At 33.5% G+C, this 16427-nt stretch overlaps 1 protein-coding gene across 3 annotated transcripts; it reads left to right on the top strand.

Moving 5' to 3' along the window:
• The first annotated feature begins 298 nt into the window (after positions 1 to 298).
• Positions 299 to 15267, top strand: LOC121861582 (protein spire-like). Of its 3 annotated transcripts, XM_042359478.1 has the most exons (9): positions 299 to 417; positions 1240 to 1381; positions 2376 to 2593; positions 3007 to 3246; positions 3677 to 3802; positions 4895 to 4978; positions 5713 to 5885; positions 10317 to 10387; positions 11131 to 11225. In XM_042359478.1, exons 1-8 carry the CDS (start codon positions 346 to 348, stop codon positions 10378 to 10380), a joined length of 1119 nt encoding a protein of 372 aa, XP_042215412.1. In that variant the 5' UTR covers positions 299 to 345; the 3' UTR covers positions 10381 to 10387; positions 11131 to 11225. The 3 variants fall into 3 exon arrangements, with proteins under 3 accessions (XP_042215412.1, XP_042215402.1, XP_042215410.1); XM_042359468.1 differs by lacking the exon at positions 10317 to 10387 and having other exon boundaries at positions 11131 to 15267; XM_042359476.1 differs by lacking the exons at positions 4895 to 4978; positions 10317 to 10387 and having other exon boundaries at positions 11131 to 15267.
• The last annotated feature ends 1160 nt before the right edge of the window (positions 15268 to 16427 follow it).

The raw sequence follows: 16427 nt of genomic DNA, 5'->3' as shown, positions 1-16427 counted from the left end.
CATCTCTCTCACTCTCATTTCCTCTCCCTATTGTTGTTCCTTCGGTAATGGGGTTTGGCATTAGAACAAGGAACACTTATTATGGCAGGGTCTTGGAATAAACTCTCTCGTCTGGAGTTTCACTTTCTTTTGGTGATTTACAAACGGTGGTGCTGATAAACACACCAGACATATCTAATTAATACAGTAATAGTAATCCCAGTATTTAGTATCAGTGTGCGTTATTATGTCGGGGCTGAGGTAAATGGTAATTGAAGCTTAATAGGTTATATATTATAGCACATGTAATTCATATATGCTAATGTGTTTTGTTATCATCCAGTGGTGGAGACGTCTCGGTCACCAATGGTACTAGACCCAACACCTAAGCCGCAGCGGAAACTTATCCAAGCACCCAGGTTTAATATTTCAGCCGAGGTACGAGTCTTTATTGTTTCTAAACCACCATTGTGTTTGTAGAATTGGAATTTTGAACTTTACTGTATTTATTTGCATCTGTTTGTCTATGTGCATATACTTGTACGTCCAAACTTTGTTGACAGGATTAAGCAAAACTATCCATTGTATTGAAACTGTACAGTGTATCTTTGGATTACCTGAATAAATTGTCTGATTTTTCGCATTTATTTCTTCATATTTGTTCTCATTTTTAAAACAATGAATATTTGTTGGTCAGTTGAATTTTACATTTTTATATTTTTCATGATTTTTAGAATAAATTTTGCTGATCTATAGAATTTTGTTTTATCACACTGCAGTTAGTTTTCCTTCTGTAATTACGGTCCATTGTTATACAATAATATATACTTTTATTGTACACTGAGGGCACTATGGTTTGCATCAAAATTAACTTGTGTTACATTTCATTTCACATGAGATACAGTAAATTAAACATATTTTACAGGAAAGTACATTGTACTTTTCAGCAATGGTATGAGTCTTTATTTCCCTTAAGTGTGTTACATACCTTGTATGTACAAGCTTGTTTTTAAAACATAAGCAAAGAGATTCGATAGTACAGTATTGTACTGTACTGTATATTGAGAAATAATAATGTCACTCAACACTAATTAGACAGTCCAACATTAAACAGTTATGTTGCATCTCAATATCTTCAACATGTACAGTTTATAAATTGCATTAAAAAGATACTGATTAAGTTCACATCATTCATTCTTTTAACAATACTGTTTACTTTGTCCACTGAAATGTGTCATTTAATATTTCACTATGTCGCAGGATGAGGAAGAAGATGATTTAAGCGACATTCCTCCATCTAGCCCACGTCTGGGTCATATGTCAGTAGTAGGCACAGGAGCACCTCGTAGTCCTGACTCACAGACCCCAACATCAACCCCCACTTCCCCCTGGTCACGGATGGGTGAGTACTGTTCTGTACTATACTGTATCTTACAGCATATTAGCCTTTGGGTTGCCATTTAAAATATACCAGTACAGTACAGGTACATATAACGAGGGATGTAGCATAGATATCATGCCATTAAAAGTGACTCTGTTATTTTTTCTGCTAACTTTGTGCAAGATATTTATAATTTTTTATTGTTGAGAATTACTTTCTTCATTTGTACTGAATAGAAAAACCAGCTTAAATTTTTGTGGTATACCGGTAATAACAAAAAATATGTTCTCTTTCATTGATATACCTGTGCTGTATAACCCACTCATAGTTGTTTAAAGTCAATCTTAAGTCGGTTAATTGAAACAGTAAGTACAGGTATTCATCTGTGAGTAAACTGTTGATAGGAATTTGCATCTTGTTACTTATATACTGTACATTATATAATAAGTTACTGTGTGATTAATACTCATTCAGTATTCCCAGGTGTTGTTAGATGTAAGTACTGTACTGTACTCAGTATGATGGGTCTCAAATTTGTATAATAATTGTACAGTATAGTACAGTACATGACAACTAGCACTGATGCTGTACTGTTCTGTATAGTACAGTACTTGACAACTAGCACTGATACTGTACTGTACTGTATTAACTTTCCTTTTGAATATTTTGAGTTAAATGCCATACAGTATGTAAAAATTTAAACTATAATAATCATTAGTATAGAGATTTTCAAGCATTTATTATTATTATTGTTGTTGTTGATATTATTACATTATACTGTAATATATATATATATATATATATATATATATATATATATATATATATATATATATATATATATATATATATATATATATATATATATATATATATATATATATATATATATATATATATATATATATATATATATATATATATATATATATATATATATATATATATATATATATATATATATATATATATATATATATATATATATATATATTTATATTTTTTTTCTTTTTAGCATTTGACCTGGCAAAATATGGCAACACGGGGACTCCGGAACGTCGTCATTCTATAACCTTGTGTGAAACGCCCTCACTGACCCACCAGTCCTCCATCACCTCCATCACCCCACCTTCCTCTCTGCCACAGTCAAGAAACCCTTCTGCTCCAAACTCTCCAGCACACCAAGACTTTGTCGCATCTGCATCTCAGACACAACGCGAATTTTTGTCCTCTGTAAGTGTTCACATGTTCACTATATGTGGGTATCATTGCTTGACACATTGGGCAAAAAAGTCTCGGTTGTTATTAATTAAAGTCCAAGTATGTACAGTGTCCAGTTAAATTAGATAATTTATTCTGTCCATAAAAAAAAAAAAATATTATGTTCACCCTTATGCACTCTGGTTTATACAGTACTGTACACTATTGACTGCACTTACCAGTAATGGAACAGCCTGTTAATGGACTAATATCCTGCATGTAAAACATTACACATTACTATACTGTACATAACTCATTAATTAATAATTTATACGGTACTGTACATACTGTACATTTTAGCAGTTATATAAACTGAAAAATATAAAAATTACAAGTAATTATTCTGTATAATAATCTTTAATACTGTAATATATTTTGGATTACAGGCTCATTTCTCTTCACGGTTGGACTGTCTGGCGCTCACCCTGGAGGAGGTGGTCCACATCCGTAATGTCCTGACCAAAGCTGACCTGGAGGCTCTTCCTCTTGACTTGACCATCAAGGAGGACATGGCCAGGGGCAAAATATGTTTCCTCTGCATGAAGACCAGATTTGGTTTCTTTGGCCCGCGAGGCACCAACTGTAGACTGTGTAAGAGGACAGTGTGTAAAAAGTGTATCTCAAAGGTAAGATGATGCTTGTTTAATGAGTATTGTACTAATGTGATGAAATTGTAGTGATACACCTCTGCAGGTATACAGTACTGTACCTGTACCTAATTAAAGTCATTGTCTTAAATTTAGTGTAGAATACAGTATGATACAGTATTCACTGTTTACTGCTGCCTTAGTTTTTGTTATTATCATTCCAGAGTTCAGACTAAAAGTCCATTCCTTTAGGAGGATTCCACCCTCTTTTTTAGGTGGATTATGCATTGAATTAAAAATGATCATAAATTTTAAAATTCCATATACTGTACGGTACCAGTCAAAAAGAGTACCATGATGATGAATTATTCCCATTACCCAATTAGCTACTTCATCATATTTTAATTATTGTATTGTACTTCAATGTACTGTACAGTACTTTATAATAAATGTACAATTTGTTTTGCAGATGCGCATCCCAACAGAGCATTTCTCTAATATCCCGGTCCAGATGTTAACTCCTCAGGCATTGTCTCCACGAGAGGATGAAGATGACAGTGTATCACTACCACGCTCTATTCTCTCAAGACTCACGGTAATACTCTCGACCAGATGTTTGTGTTTGCATTAAACAATTACTATTATACTGTTAAGGGAAGCAGTTGTATACAGTTAACTATGGTATGTTTCTTAAATGCATGTACATTACTGTACAACTGCAATAAGGAAGATACTATATATCATGTTACTGTATTAGAAAACTGTTGACAGTGCAGGCATGTGCAAGGATGGTGATGACGCAGCCCCCCCCCTCATGTGATGTTAGCGAGGAGTGGTCATATACAGTACTAGGACATTAGGCATTGATATATTATTGTACAGTACTGTAGTTAGTTAGATAGTTTGAGATGCATTTTTAGAATGTATGAGAGGACAGTAAGGAATGAAGGATGTACATAAAATTGATGGTTGATAATTCAGTGATAGAAGCAAGACAGGAACTAACAAGATCGTAAAATTACCCATAGTCGTGACAGATGAAAGATGGTTAAGTGGAGGAGCATTTTGAGAATAACCAAACCATTGCTGTATGTATTGTACCTTACAGCTACTGTAGTGGGAGCTGAAGAGGCAGAAGCTTTCAATTGGGTGCTAACATGATAATGTTCTTATTGGATGTTAAAATTTTTATTCATATCATGCAAATGTTTCTCCACAAACCAGGATGATGCAAATAGAATTGTCTCCAAACATTTTGGCTGTTGATGGCCTCTTTGTCAAGTATCCTAATCCAAAATAATGCTCAAAAACTGTGTTAAAAAATTCCAGAAAATTATTAATTTTTTAGGTATGTGATTGATGCAGTTGTGACAACTGTACCTTGGAGTAAAGGAAAATGTGTAAGAATGAGGGTAGTCAGTTAAGAAAGGGAAAAATGATAAAGAGATGTTTCATGATCTGTAAATTAAGCATTCGTAATTCCAAGATATTATATTTAATTTTTGTGATACTTGCTGATATTAATTGTATGTTTAAACTACTGATGTGATGTGGAAAATATCAGAGTTTACATGAAGACAAATGATATCTCTGATAACATAAGTTTCAGGGAAGTTTACATTTCTAGCTGTTTGAAGTGTCTTGGTCACCGTAAGGCAGACATAGTAAAGAGACACTTTCTTTACAGTTTAACATCTCAGAACACATCGTTAAGCGTATTCAGGTAACAGAGCATGAAGAGCGCACAGGAAGTGAACGCATCCTGTCTCAGGTACACCCAGGAGGCTAAGCTTCATGAAAATTCCTATGACAGAAACAAGCTTGTGTTATCATACTGGCAGATCCTTACATAGTTTTGAATTCCCAGCTTTTTGATGCTTTACTTTTTTAATCTGATGCAAAACCTGGGTTGAACAAATCATATTAATGTATATATTGAGTGGATGCAAGTATTTGTCCTTGGAATATATTACTATATTTCCAGGTCTTGTACAAGTTGTACAAGCATCTTGAGAGTATTGCATTCTTAAGGACAGTCATTTAGTACAGTATTACATTGTGTTCTGTAGAAAAGGAAAAAAAAAGCTTTCATTGTAGGTATCAAGTGCCACATTAATTTGAAGAGGATCAGTTTCTTGAGCAACTTTCTTATGCACGTAATTAAATTATTACCACATTTGTTGATAAGTGGATGCATGTTTACTTTAAGATCAAAGCTTCTGCCATTATAAACTTAGCATGTCCACTGTTGGTGCAGCAATGACTGTGTGATATATGACTAAAACTTGAGATTGAGGTTATTAAATAATATACAGTGCATACAAGCTTGCTGGTACACATATTGATACAATATATATTCATCCCAATTGCAGCTCTTTTAGAGTATACTGTATATATTTTTCCTTGGAATGTATATTACAGTACTATGGAAATGAATTTGCTGCTTATGTTGGAATATTGAGGTAATTTATTATGAAGCTAAGTTGCATATTTTTATGTTTATAGGATTTGCCCCTACCTGGAAGTATCAGTGGGGCAGAAAGTGGAGAACGGCGCAGTAGTGTAAGTGGCAGTGTGGGGTCCGCACCATCTTCTCCCATGCTGTCCCGAGCAGCAGAGGGCCCAGCATCCTTGCCTGCTCAACCACCAGCACCTTATGTTAATGAAGCTATCAAAAAGTAGGTGGATAAGTTTGAGAAGCATGATATAATTTTCTTAAGAAATTTGTATAAAAAATAAGTGCATGTGTGTTTTCTCTAAGTGGACTTAAATCTGAGGATTGATATTTCATCATAAGAAAATCTTTTGACTTCCTTCTTTCTGGGGCTGGTCTTTGAGTTTCCAGGTGCTTAAAGAATAGCCACCACTGTCTAGCTGGACTCATTGTTACTGCAGACTTTAATTTGTTTTGTTGGTGATGATGATGGTTCAGTTGTCTAAGACTTGCAGAAACTGTAAGTATATGTCCTTGGAATATATTACTAATTTCCAGGTCTTGTACAAGTTGTACTAGCATCTTGAGAATATTGCATTCTTAAGGGTGAAGCCTCTACACTTCATCAAGAATACACTGTCCCTTGTCATCATGAGTTTAGGGCCCATGATCGTATCAGCTGAATAAGAAACCACATTTTAAGATTTTATAAAAAATAACATCTATCCTAAATGTGTATAACATTATACAGAATATAATTTTAATATTGTGACAGATTCCCAAATTTTAAGTAATTCATCATATCCTGTACAGTATTTTCATTGATCCTTTCGCTTTCAACTCTTCACATTCACAGTTAACTCCTTACAGACCCACTAGTAAAGGTCACACAAGGCTCTCTATACATCAACCATATTCCACATCCAGCTAAGAATGAGACGAATGTACACCCCAGACTTCACAAGAAACTACAATACTGAATGACGCAACATGAATCTTGAGCTCCACAAGTGAACATTTGTTTCATGACTACACTACTGTAGTCCTTTTCAGTGTGAAGTTAATTATACAGTACTCCAAGATCTGCATTTTGTCCATTAGTTGATAATTTTCCAAGACTTTAGATATTCATTCCAATGTTGATTATTCCCCAAGATTTGAAGAATTTCATATCTAAGATATAAGTTCTCAGAATTTTATCACAAAGTTGACCATTCTCTTTGTGACTTAAGTTATCAGTCACTCTTCCACCACACGCAATTGTCCTTCTATGTTTGACATCTCTAGTCAGTGTCTTGGTATCCTCCATTGGCACAAACTTACATCCAGTTGTGAATTGAATTTTTTTTTTGTGTGGGTTGGTTTTCCTTTTAAACTAGTAAAAGTCTAATTCAAACTGTTAAAGAAAGTGGGTCTCTAAGAGAAAGGCTCTAAAAAGGAGAGAATTAATGGAAGTTTTTGAAGAATTCCAACTACTACTCTCCTACAGGTACAATATTAAGAGTTGATTGGTAAGGTAATAAGTTTCTGGTGCTCAAATAGCTCCAGCCAGAAAGAAAGGAAGAAAAATATATCCATGCTAGCAGACTTATAAGACAATGCTATTTTATTTTCTTATGATGAAATTTTGTTTTGTGAGTGCTTGTTGTACTTTTGATCCTATTTATATATATTGCTATGTGTATGGTAGTTTTAGTGCAGTAACTTTGTCTCAAATGCTTACCTACGTAAAATAGTTTGTACCTGAAGGCAGTGTTAAAAATTTAAATATATAGAGTATTCTTTCTCACCACTATACCTGTGCTGTGTTGAATCTCCCGTGTCCACTTAGTTTATCGGACCTTTCTATCACTGTGCTTCATGGAGTATTAATTTTTTCAGCTTTGCATGTATACAGTAATTGAGATGTGCCTGTTCAAATTTTAAATATGTTTGCATGTGTGTCCTACCCTCTTACACAGCCATCGTGTCTATCGTGCTCACACATTGGGCCGCTTAGAGGGTAAAAATCACCTCACCGTGATATACATCAAGTTAGTGTAATGTATTTATGTTTTGGTTGAAATCTTAAAAAATAAAATTTATACAGGTAATTATTTTCATGTCAACAGGTTAGTTGAGATTATATTCATAAAGTAGGGAGTTAAAAGATACTGAAACATTTTATAATTTTTTTTTGGACAAACATTTTCATATTCATGTTAATATTAAAGTTAGGGCTTGGCAGGATTGTGTAGATTAATTGGTACAGGAAAAGTCCTCCATAAGTTTCTCATAACATTACGTTTGTGTCAAAATGCCAAAGGTTTTATGGGCCCAGAAGTGCAAAAATACAGTCAGGTTTAACAAGATCAGGGTGTCTACTGGTCTGGGAAACCTGAAAAGGGCAGGGAATTTTATTTTTGGTTGGAAAACCTGAAAAAGCCAGGAAATTTTACAAATAAACCTGGAATTAATTTTTTGAGTTCAGTTCAATTTCAAGATGTTGTTATCTTGATATCAGTCTTACCATAAATTAATGATGTACTATACTATATAATAGGTAAGTACTGTAATTAAACTTTTAGGAACAAATTCCAGTCAATAATCCACTCAAATAACTGAATTGTTTGTGTACCTCTCATATTTCATGTTAGCGATCAACTACGGTAACCAAATATTATAGGTTATACCTACTAATTCTGTGATGAGTATTGTCAGAGATGAATTGTTCTTATAATTAAATGACTTTATTTAAGTGGATTACCCCTGTATTACACACATGAGTCATATAGGTGAATCAGGAGTGTGATCTTTAGGTTTTTGCTGGATTTCTGTTTGGGGGGGAATTTCTGGCTTTTTTTGGAATGTCCAGGTCGACCCACATGAATCACACAAATCCTAGGAGAAAATAGGGGGGTGGGGGGGTGTGTCAATGTTTTTGCCGATGTTCATCACTAGGCTTGGGGTGGGTTGGGAAAGGGTCTTTATTTCTTGATTAATATAATTTATATCATCTTTAAATTTCCCAATACCTGTAGTATCCATATTATTGAAAACCTTTAATTTTGTTCTTTCGTAATAAATACCGAATTTATGTACCTGGAATTTTTCAAATTTACACCTGGAAATTTTGTTTTGTCTGGCCAGTACACACCCTGACTCTCTTTACTATATAAACACGTTAGTTTTCACTTTCCCCCCAAATATTGATTTACGTAAAAAATACGCCTGACCTAAAGCGTTAGTTTTCGGCACTTGGGATCAGATAATAGATTTTGTTTAAATTTCATACAAAGGTACTACTTTACATGCTGATTAAGGATCTGGGTTCGCAATTAAAAAATTCGAGTAATTAGTGATAATTATGCTGTGCCTGTAAGTTTTAAATCACCTTCATACACACTTTCTTAAAAATATAGACTTTCTTTACTGTATAAACACATTAGTTTTAATATCGATTCACTACTGACCTTACTTTTTGGCACCTGGGGTCAAAAAATAGATTTAGTTTAAACTTAATACAAGGGTACAGTACTACTATACATGCTGATAAAGGATCTGAGATCACAATTTAAAAATTAGAGTAATTAGTGTTAATTAATGACCTTTGAAATACTGTAATTACAAACATTTAAAAAGTCAATTATGCTGTGCCCATAAGTTTTAAATCACTTTTAAATACATTTCTTAAAAAAATATAAGCTAATTAGATGTGTTTGTAGCTTAAATAACATGCCAATTTACACATTAGTCTTTGTTAATGAAAGCATCAGTAGAAGAGTGACATTAAGTGCACTTGGAGTAGGAGTTAGGGATGTCTACGGACAGTACAAAACAGTCTCACAACACACAGGAAATTATTCAGAGCTCTATAACCATAGCAACTTAAGGTGATATAGGTGGACAATGTATAGAGAGAAAAATTAACTTTAGGGTATACAGTACAGTACAGTATAATGAAATATAAAATGGGTGATACTGTACAGGGTATTGATATAAGGGATACAGGTATATAGAGTAGGAATTTAAGAAGAACAGGTGCAGTGAAAATTAGTTGAAAAGTACAGTACTGTACTAGGTATAACAGTAAAATATTACGTTTAAGTATAGAGGGTGACTGAAAAGGACTAAGAGGGAAGAACATGGTAAATAAATTCCAATATGAAAATTTGATGATGTATAACAAGATTAGCATTTGGAATGGGTGTTGCTTGGACTCCCCTGCTTATATTACAGTACTGTTTATGATATAGCTTGTATATACAATGTTAGGAAAGTATTATGCTGTATAGGTAGTAATAGTACAGTTCTTTCTTGTTATTGTATACAGTATACTGTACAGTATTTCTAATGTTCTTGTGTGTGTGTGTTTATTAATCAAGATTGCAGTTTAATTACAAATGTACAGTTAATAGTCTTTTAAGTTAAATACAGTATGACATTCATATTGCTCTGATTTTACACAAATTTATTAACGTATATGTCCCTATTCATTGAAGAATTAAATTGATAATTAAGTTTTGTCAGTGTCATGTTGCCGCCATTAATGGTAAGACTTACAACAAGCTGCCTGGATATTCTTCATTCTCTGCACGATACTGTGTATAATTTCTATTTAACAACTACATATTGCTCCTTCCTTCTGCATGAACTGTCAGTATTAAGCTTTGCATGATCTATCTGCCATTGTAAGGCCCAAGCTGGTACGCTCAAGGACCCTGGAACTAGTGAGTGCCGTGCTGCACAACTGCGGCTAATGGAGGAGTAAGTCGTGCATGTTCTTTATAACACAGCTGCTGTATTAGGCACCAGTGTAGAGAGTATCAAGATTTCAGGATATAATTTTAGCATTCCTCTTGAAATTCATGAGATGTAATATGTCATGAACAAAAATTTTGACACTTTAATATAGTTACATCACCCCCTGCATAACATATTTTTCCTTGATATTCAAGTAAGGACTTGTATTAAGAATTTACTACAGTAAACCCTCACCAACTCAAGTAGGCGGGAGTCCAACTTAGGCCTAAGATCTGTGGGCACTTAAGTCTGAGATAGGATTATGAGTATGAATCTAATCTAGGTTCGAGAATTTAAGGGCAATAATTCCGAGATGGAAAGGAAAGTCTGTGTCAAGTACCTTGGGAAATTTGAAATTTGAATGCAGTATAGAGACCAGTATAAAGATACAATCTAACTTGGCAGCTTGGCACTGCTAATACAGCTGCACTGGTGGCCACTGCAAACTAATGGCGCCAGATTCAAAATATTCCCGACTACGGGAATTGCTGGACTAGAGAATTACAACCTGTTTAGTAATAATACCATTCATAAAATTTGACCCCAGTGAAATAGTAAATGTTAGCTTACAGTTAATGATAAAAAGGAACGTACCCTGGTCATAAACTGCTCCTATTTTTTCTTTTCTTTTTTCCCTCTTGGCAATAAGAAATTTTTTTTAATTTAATATTTAATTTGTTAATTATATTAATCTTTTCAAATGACAGGAAGCAGAAGCAGCGTTCCCGGACAACACAAGTTGAGGAGCATCTGCGTGGAGAGTTGATGTCTGTGTGTGGAGACTGTAAAGCCATGGTGCTGCACATTCTGGCATCTATTAAAGTGCGGCGAGAACAACAGATGAGTGGTTCTGCTCTGCACGAATCTCCTCGCCATCATCTGCATCTCAACCTTACCCCGGTGTACCACTAAGAGGCTTTGTAACCCTTGGTGACAAAAATTCTCTTCCTGTAGTCCTTGTGGTACTACTGACATCAAAATTTTAGAGATCCCTGAGGGTTTTTGGCATCCCTTAATTGGAAATGTTCTCCATATGTGCTTGGTACTGAGCCATGATCTTCTATGTCTAATAGTTTGACTGTGGCTGTATCCTTAACTAGTCTTATTATGGAGGCTCGGCATATCATTAATTACCCCAAACATCCTACCTGCAGGACTGTATGTATGTTATTGTTTTATCATTCAACTACTGTTCAGTACCCATTAAGAGACATTACTACTTCCTGTATACAAGATTATAGAGCTTGCTGATGTTCTCTCTTTCGATTCAAGTTCTATTTACTCCATTACTTTCCAACTATATTAACTTAATGTGACCATTCTCTGTAACTCTAATTGCTGTTTCTAAATATCTTCCCTCATTACACAGTTACCTAATATGTCTAGTTAACCTCTCCTGTATTTTTAAATTAGTTCAAGTGAAATTTTTTTTAAATATATGTATTCATACACTTCTTTTTCCTGTGCTCACAATTAAACAAAATAGTATGGATATATGTTGAAATGCCATACTATTTGACAATAATACTGTAGTGTACAGTATGTGATTGTCAGAAGACTAGGCATTGATGTGTACTGTGTAATGTAACAGTCACTTATTCCAGAAAAGCATTTCATAAGATCACTTTGAATAAGACGGTAAAATGGTATATTTTTTTTCTTCTTCTTTTCTAAGAATGGATCTTTGAACAGTGGAATGAACCATGGCTGGGGTTATGTCATGGTGTGATGTAGCCTCTCATATGTATGTTACTGAACAATGGCTAAAGGAGCACATATTGAAGGAAATATTGATACTTTTTATATATTTTACTTAGAATTTCTTTGGGTACCTAACAGAAAGGGGCATATTTAGTGAGGAAATTATTCGTTTTGTGAAGTTTACTCATATCTAGAGCATACCAATATATATTAGACATATTACTTTAGCAAATGGAGTTGTGAACACATAGCAAATACATATTGTCATTTTGGATGAATCCAGGGCTTTTGGAGTTCATCCACAAATTAAGGAAAGAAATTAATTAGTACTGTATACTGTATATTAATAGAATATTTTAGTGTATAGTATTGTAAATCCATTTGGTACAATTACTTGTGATGAATCCAAAGCTCTGCATTTGCATTATTAATAACCCCAGAACATTATATCAGTTATGCAATGTGTTTTCTCTAATATAATGTTAGTTGTGTTAAAGTAAAGATGACTTTGGAGGTATGTTGTGATTGTGGAAATTATGGTTGATTTTTTTTTATTTGACATTACAATATATTCCTTTTGTCTTAATGTAATACAGTATAACACTATTCACAGTGGATATTTCCTATTAATTTTAATTGATTTACTCTGTGAATTAGTGATTTAATATAAATCCTAATTAATAGGGCTAGACGAGATAGTGAGGATGAGTGTGGGAGGGCAGGTCGGGTTGTCCTCCATGTGTACAGTAATACAGTAGTTATTATTGACTTCATATTGAAGTCAAGACATGCCATAATTACTCTATCTACATTCATGGTATATATGGGAAATTGAACTTAAAACCAATACAAGGTAATGTAAATGTTATAGAACTCCAAAGCATATTTTTTCTTGAGATATAACCAATTACATTCCAAATTACAGTTGTTGTTAATGAGAGATAACTGACCAGAGTAAGTCTTAGTATTAAATTAACAAAGCCACGTCAGAAAGTTCAATGTTTTGTATGTAATAAAGATAGTTTCCCTTTAATCTGCCATGTAAACCTCTAATTTGGTTTAATTCCCCCCTTTTTTTGTACATAGTATATATACATATATATTTTTGTCTTGTAAATATATTCCTTAATATTTTGTTATTAGATAAAGAATCCTTTAGAAGTACATGCAATTAGGGTTTGTATCTTCATTCTCCAGTGATTTATCTCTAAAATCTAATTATTGTATGATTTGTGGCTTGATGCTTCATGTGAACCCTTCTCTAGAGGTGTTTTAGAAGATAACAGTTTGAAATATTTGAGCCTTTTGTCTTCTCTATGTCTTATCTTACAGACATTGTTGCACATTCCATTATTGTAAGTGTGTTTGCTTCTTTTTTGTTTTCTTCTGTGTTCTCAGGACTACTAGCTTTTGCTCTGATTCAGTGTTACTGAAGAAGGCTTCAGATAAGGACCATGCTTGGTTCCCATGTTACATCCATTGTCACAGCACAAATTTATTTTTGCAGGCATATCATATGTTTACTTTGCACTTTAGATGTACAGTATTACTGTATATCTGTATTGCAAACAATCCCACCTCCTTCATTTCAAGCAAGCATGTTAAAATGTCTGAATAAGTATGTCTGTGTATCCTACAGATTAGACAAGTCATAGGAAAATATACAAAACAGCATGAAAATTGCTAGCAACAATTTACTCTTGAGGTAAGAGAAGTAATACCATAATGCTAATTTTTTAATAACTGTCACTTGCTGATTGCATTTAATATTTTTGAAATGTTATACATACCCAATGTTTTTCCAGACATGATAGAGAAAGCTATTTAATTAGATATGATTTATTTATTGTTATATAGTGATGCATAATTATGAATAACATGGATGATCACTATGTATTGAATATTGATATTTGAGCTTGGGAATACTGCATAAAATCATTGAGGGTGTGATCAGGGGGGGGGGGGAGATCCTAGTTGTACCTTTAAACTCAGTAGGGTTGATATGGTATGGGGCAGAACTGATTTCTGACAGCCATGTCACCATCCCAACCAATAAAATGTCACCACTAAAGTAAAGAAGATTGTGTGTACAAAATAATAAGTAACGTTAATAAACCTCTCTGACTTCTCTGTCTTGGTATATAATAAAAAAAATTTGGATTACTGTGTTTAAGTTACCAAGGCATGACAACATTTTCAAGGGGGTTTATTCATCGTTCAATGTCATACAATCACTTACACTGGGAATTAATTGATATTATGTTACAAATAATTTCTGGCAAGTTTAAAGTTACCCGGTAATGGTAATTATAATGTCTGGAATAATTTCACTTCATTTTCTCTGATCAAATGTACATATATAAAACAATGTAATATAAAACCAAAATTTAAATACTGTATTGCATTGTCATCAAACAATTACTGTATACAGTATGTGAGGTTCACCTCTCCACAACACCCACTGAATGATTACTGTACTTTTGTTTTGTTAATTCACTTATTCATGTGAAGTTCTTTTTGAGTTATGTTTTTTTTTTACTAAGATATACAATACAGTACATGGAAGATGGTGGATGTTATACAGTACAGTTAACTGATTGTAGGAAGAAAGATTAACTGCACTGTGTTCAAATTAGATTATCATTTTTTAAACAACTTATGGTATAATTTTATATTGTTTTAACTGCACGTAAAGGACCATGCAGTATCAGATCTGTGGTCATAAGGTTTTAGATGCAAGTTAATTTAATGAACATATCAAACTGTTATTTTATTTAAAATTTTCATGTGTCCACCAGTTGTCTTTCAATTATAGATTTTAGTAATAAATAAATCTGAGGACACATTGTGAGTTAGGAATTGCTACCTAAAGTTTATTGGTATTTTTGGGGCTAAATAACAGTATTGTAAGGAAGTTAAACAGTTGTTATGTCTGTCTAGATACTGTAGAGGAGGAGTGAGAATGAGAAACTCCTCAGTAGTCAGTTGGTCGTTGTTATGTTGCTTTCTCAATGTTCACTCTTTTTGTCTGTTCCAGATTCCCAGGTTTAAGATGTGTACAAAGAATATCAAGTGAAAATAGTCATTGTAAATACATAGATTGGTTTGGAATTAAGTATATTAAATAAAGTGTTATGTCATCAGTTGTAAATATTTCTTATCCACTTGCTGATGACATAACTCGTCTAAAAGTAAGACAAAAAAGGTTCATTAGGACATGACCGAGAAGACAAGGAACATGTTCCATCAGCATCACAATCATGTAAACTGAAGAAATATTTAATATGCATGTAAATAAATAAATACCCACCTATCTACCCATTCACCCATCCAGTGCTGGATTTAGACCTGTGGAGGCCCATGGGCAGCCTCTTTGTGGAGGCCCCCCTCATTATAACTACCCAAGAGGGTGGGGTGGCGAGTGAAGCGAGCCTAAACATCTGGGAGTTCCAGGGGCCACTTGTAAGCCCCCAGGGAAAATTTTGAAATTTGAACACTTCTTCGGAGAATTTGTAAGCCATATGCAGTTATATTGAGGAAATTAGAACACAGCGCCCTGATGGCATTCTTAATGGAAGTGATAATGAAAAAAATATTTTTTTTTTTTTTTAATCTCAATTTCGTTATTCCAGATAGTTCATTTTTAATCAATATATGTTTGTGGAATTCTAAATATTTTATTAGCAACACAAACAATAGCATTCATTAAAAATATACGGGTGATAAGAAAACCAGGTATTCATGAATTTCAAGGAAAAGCTAGCCTAATTTCTATCACGCTTCTTGCTGAACATAGTTTTACGTGATGGAATAGATAAACATGAATTTTAAAGAATGAAAATAAAAATGATCCAAATGAATAAACAAATAGATTATTGTAATATGTGGAGGCCCCTGGGCAGCTGCCCACTCCTGAATTCGGCCCTGTACCCATCTATATACCTACCAATCTATTTACTTATCGGAGGAATTGGCTTTGGATCAAGGGACACAGATTTCATCAGAAATGATGAGAGTAGGTAAGAAGACTTCTTTCTGTTCATTATTTGCCAACTGCTCCCTATCATGGCTTAGTAGAGAGATGTAAAGTACTCGAGGTTATGATTAAAAAGATGTGTAGAGATTTTCAGCAAAATCAAATTTTTGGCCCAAAACCACCACTATATATATATATATATATATATATATATATATATATATATATATATATATATATATATATATATATATATATATATATATATATATATATATATATATTATATATATATACTGTATATATATATATATATACTGTATATAT

The sequence above is a fragment of the Homarus americanus genome, unplaced genomic scaffold, assembly GCF_018991925.1.
Source record: "Homarus americanus isolate GMGI-L3 unplaced genomic scaffold, GMGI_Hamer_2.0 scaffold40248, whole genome shotgun sequence".
In the NCBI taxonomy this organism is placed as follows: domain Eukaryota; kingdom Metazoa; phylum Arthropoda; class Malacostraca; order Decapoda; family Nephropidae; genus Homarus; species Homarus americanus.
The sequence above is the reverse complement of the archived record's forward strand: the minus strand, read 5'-3'. Positions and strand labels throughout refer to the sequence as shown.

Bases quoted from the DNA above. Each gene is read 5' to 3' on its own strand.
- LOC121861582 (XM_042359468.1), top strand. From the start codon at position 346: ATGGTACTAGACCCAACACCTAAGCCGCAGCGGAAACTTATCCAAGCA. The intron at 3,803-4,894 runs GTAATACTCTCG...CTTTCTTTACAG, and splicing joins CTATTCTCTCAAGACTCACG to TTTAACATCTCAGAACACAT. The intron at 5,886-11,130 runs GTAGGTGGATAA...TTCAAATGACAG, and splicing joins GTTAATGAAGCTATCAAAAA to GAAGCAGAAGCAGCGTTCCC.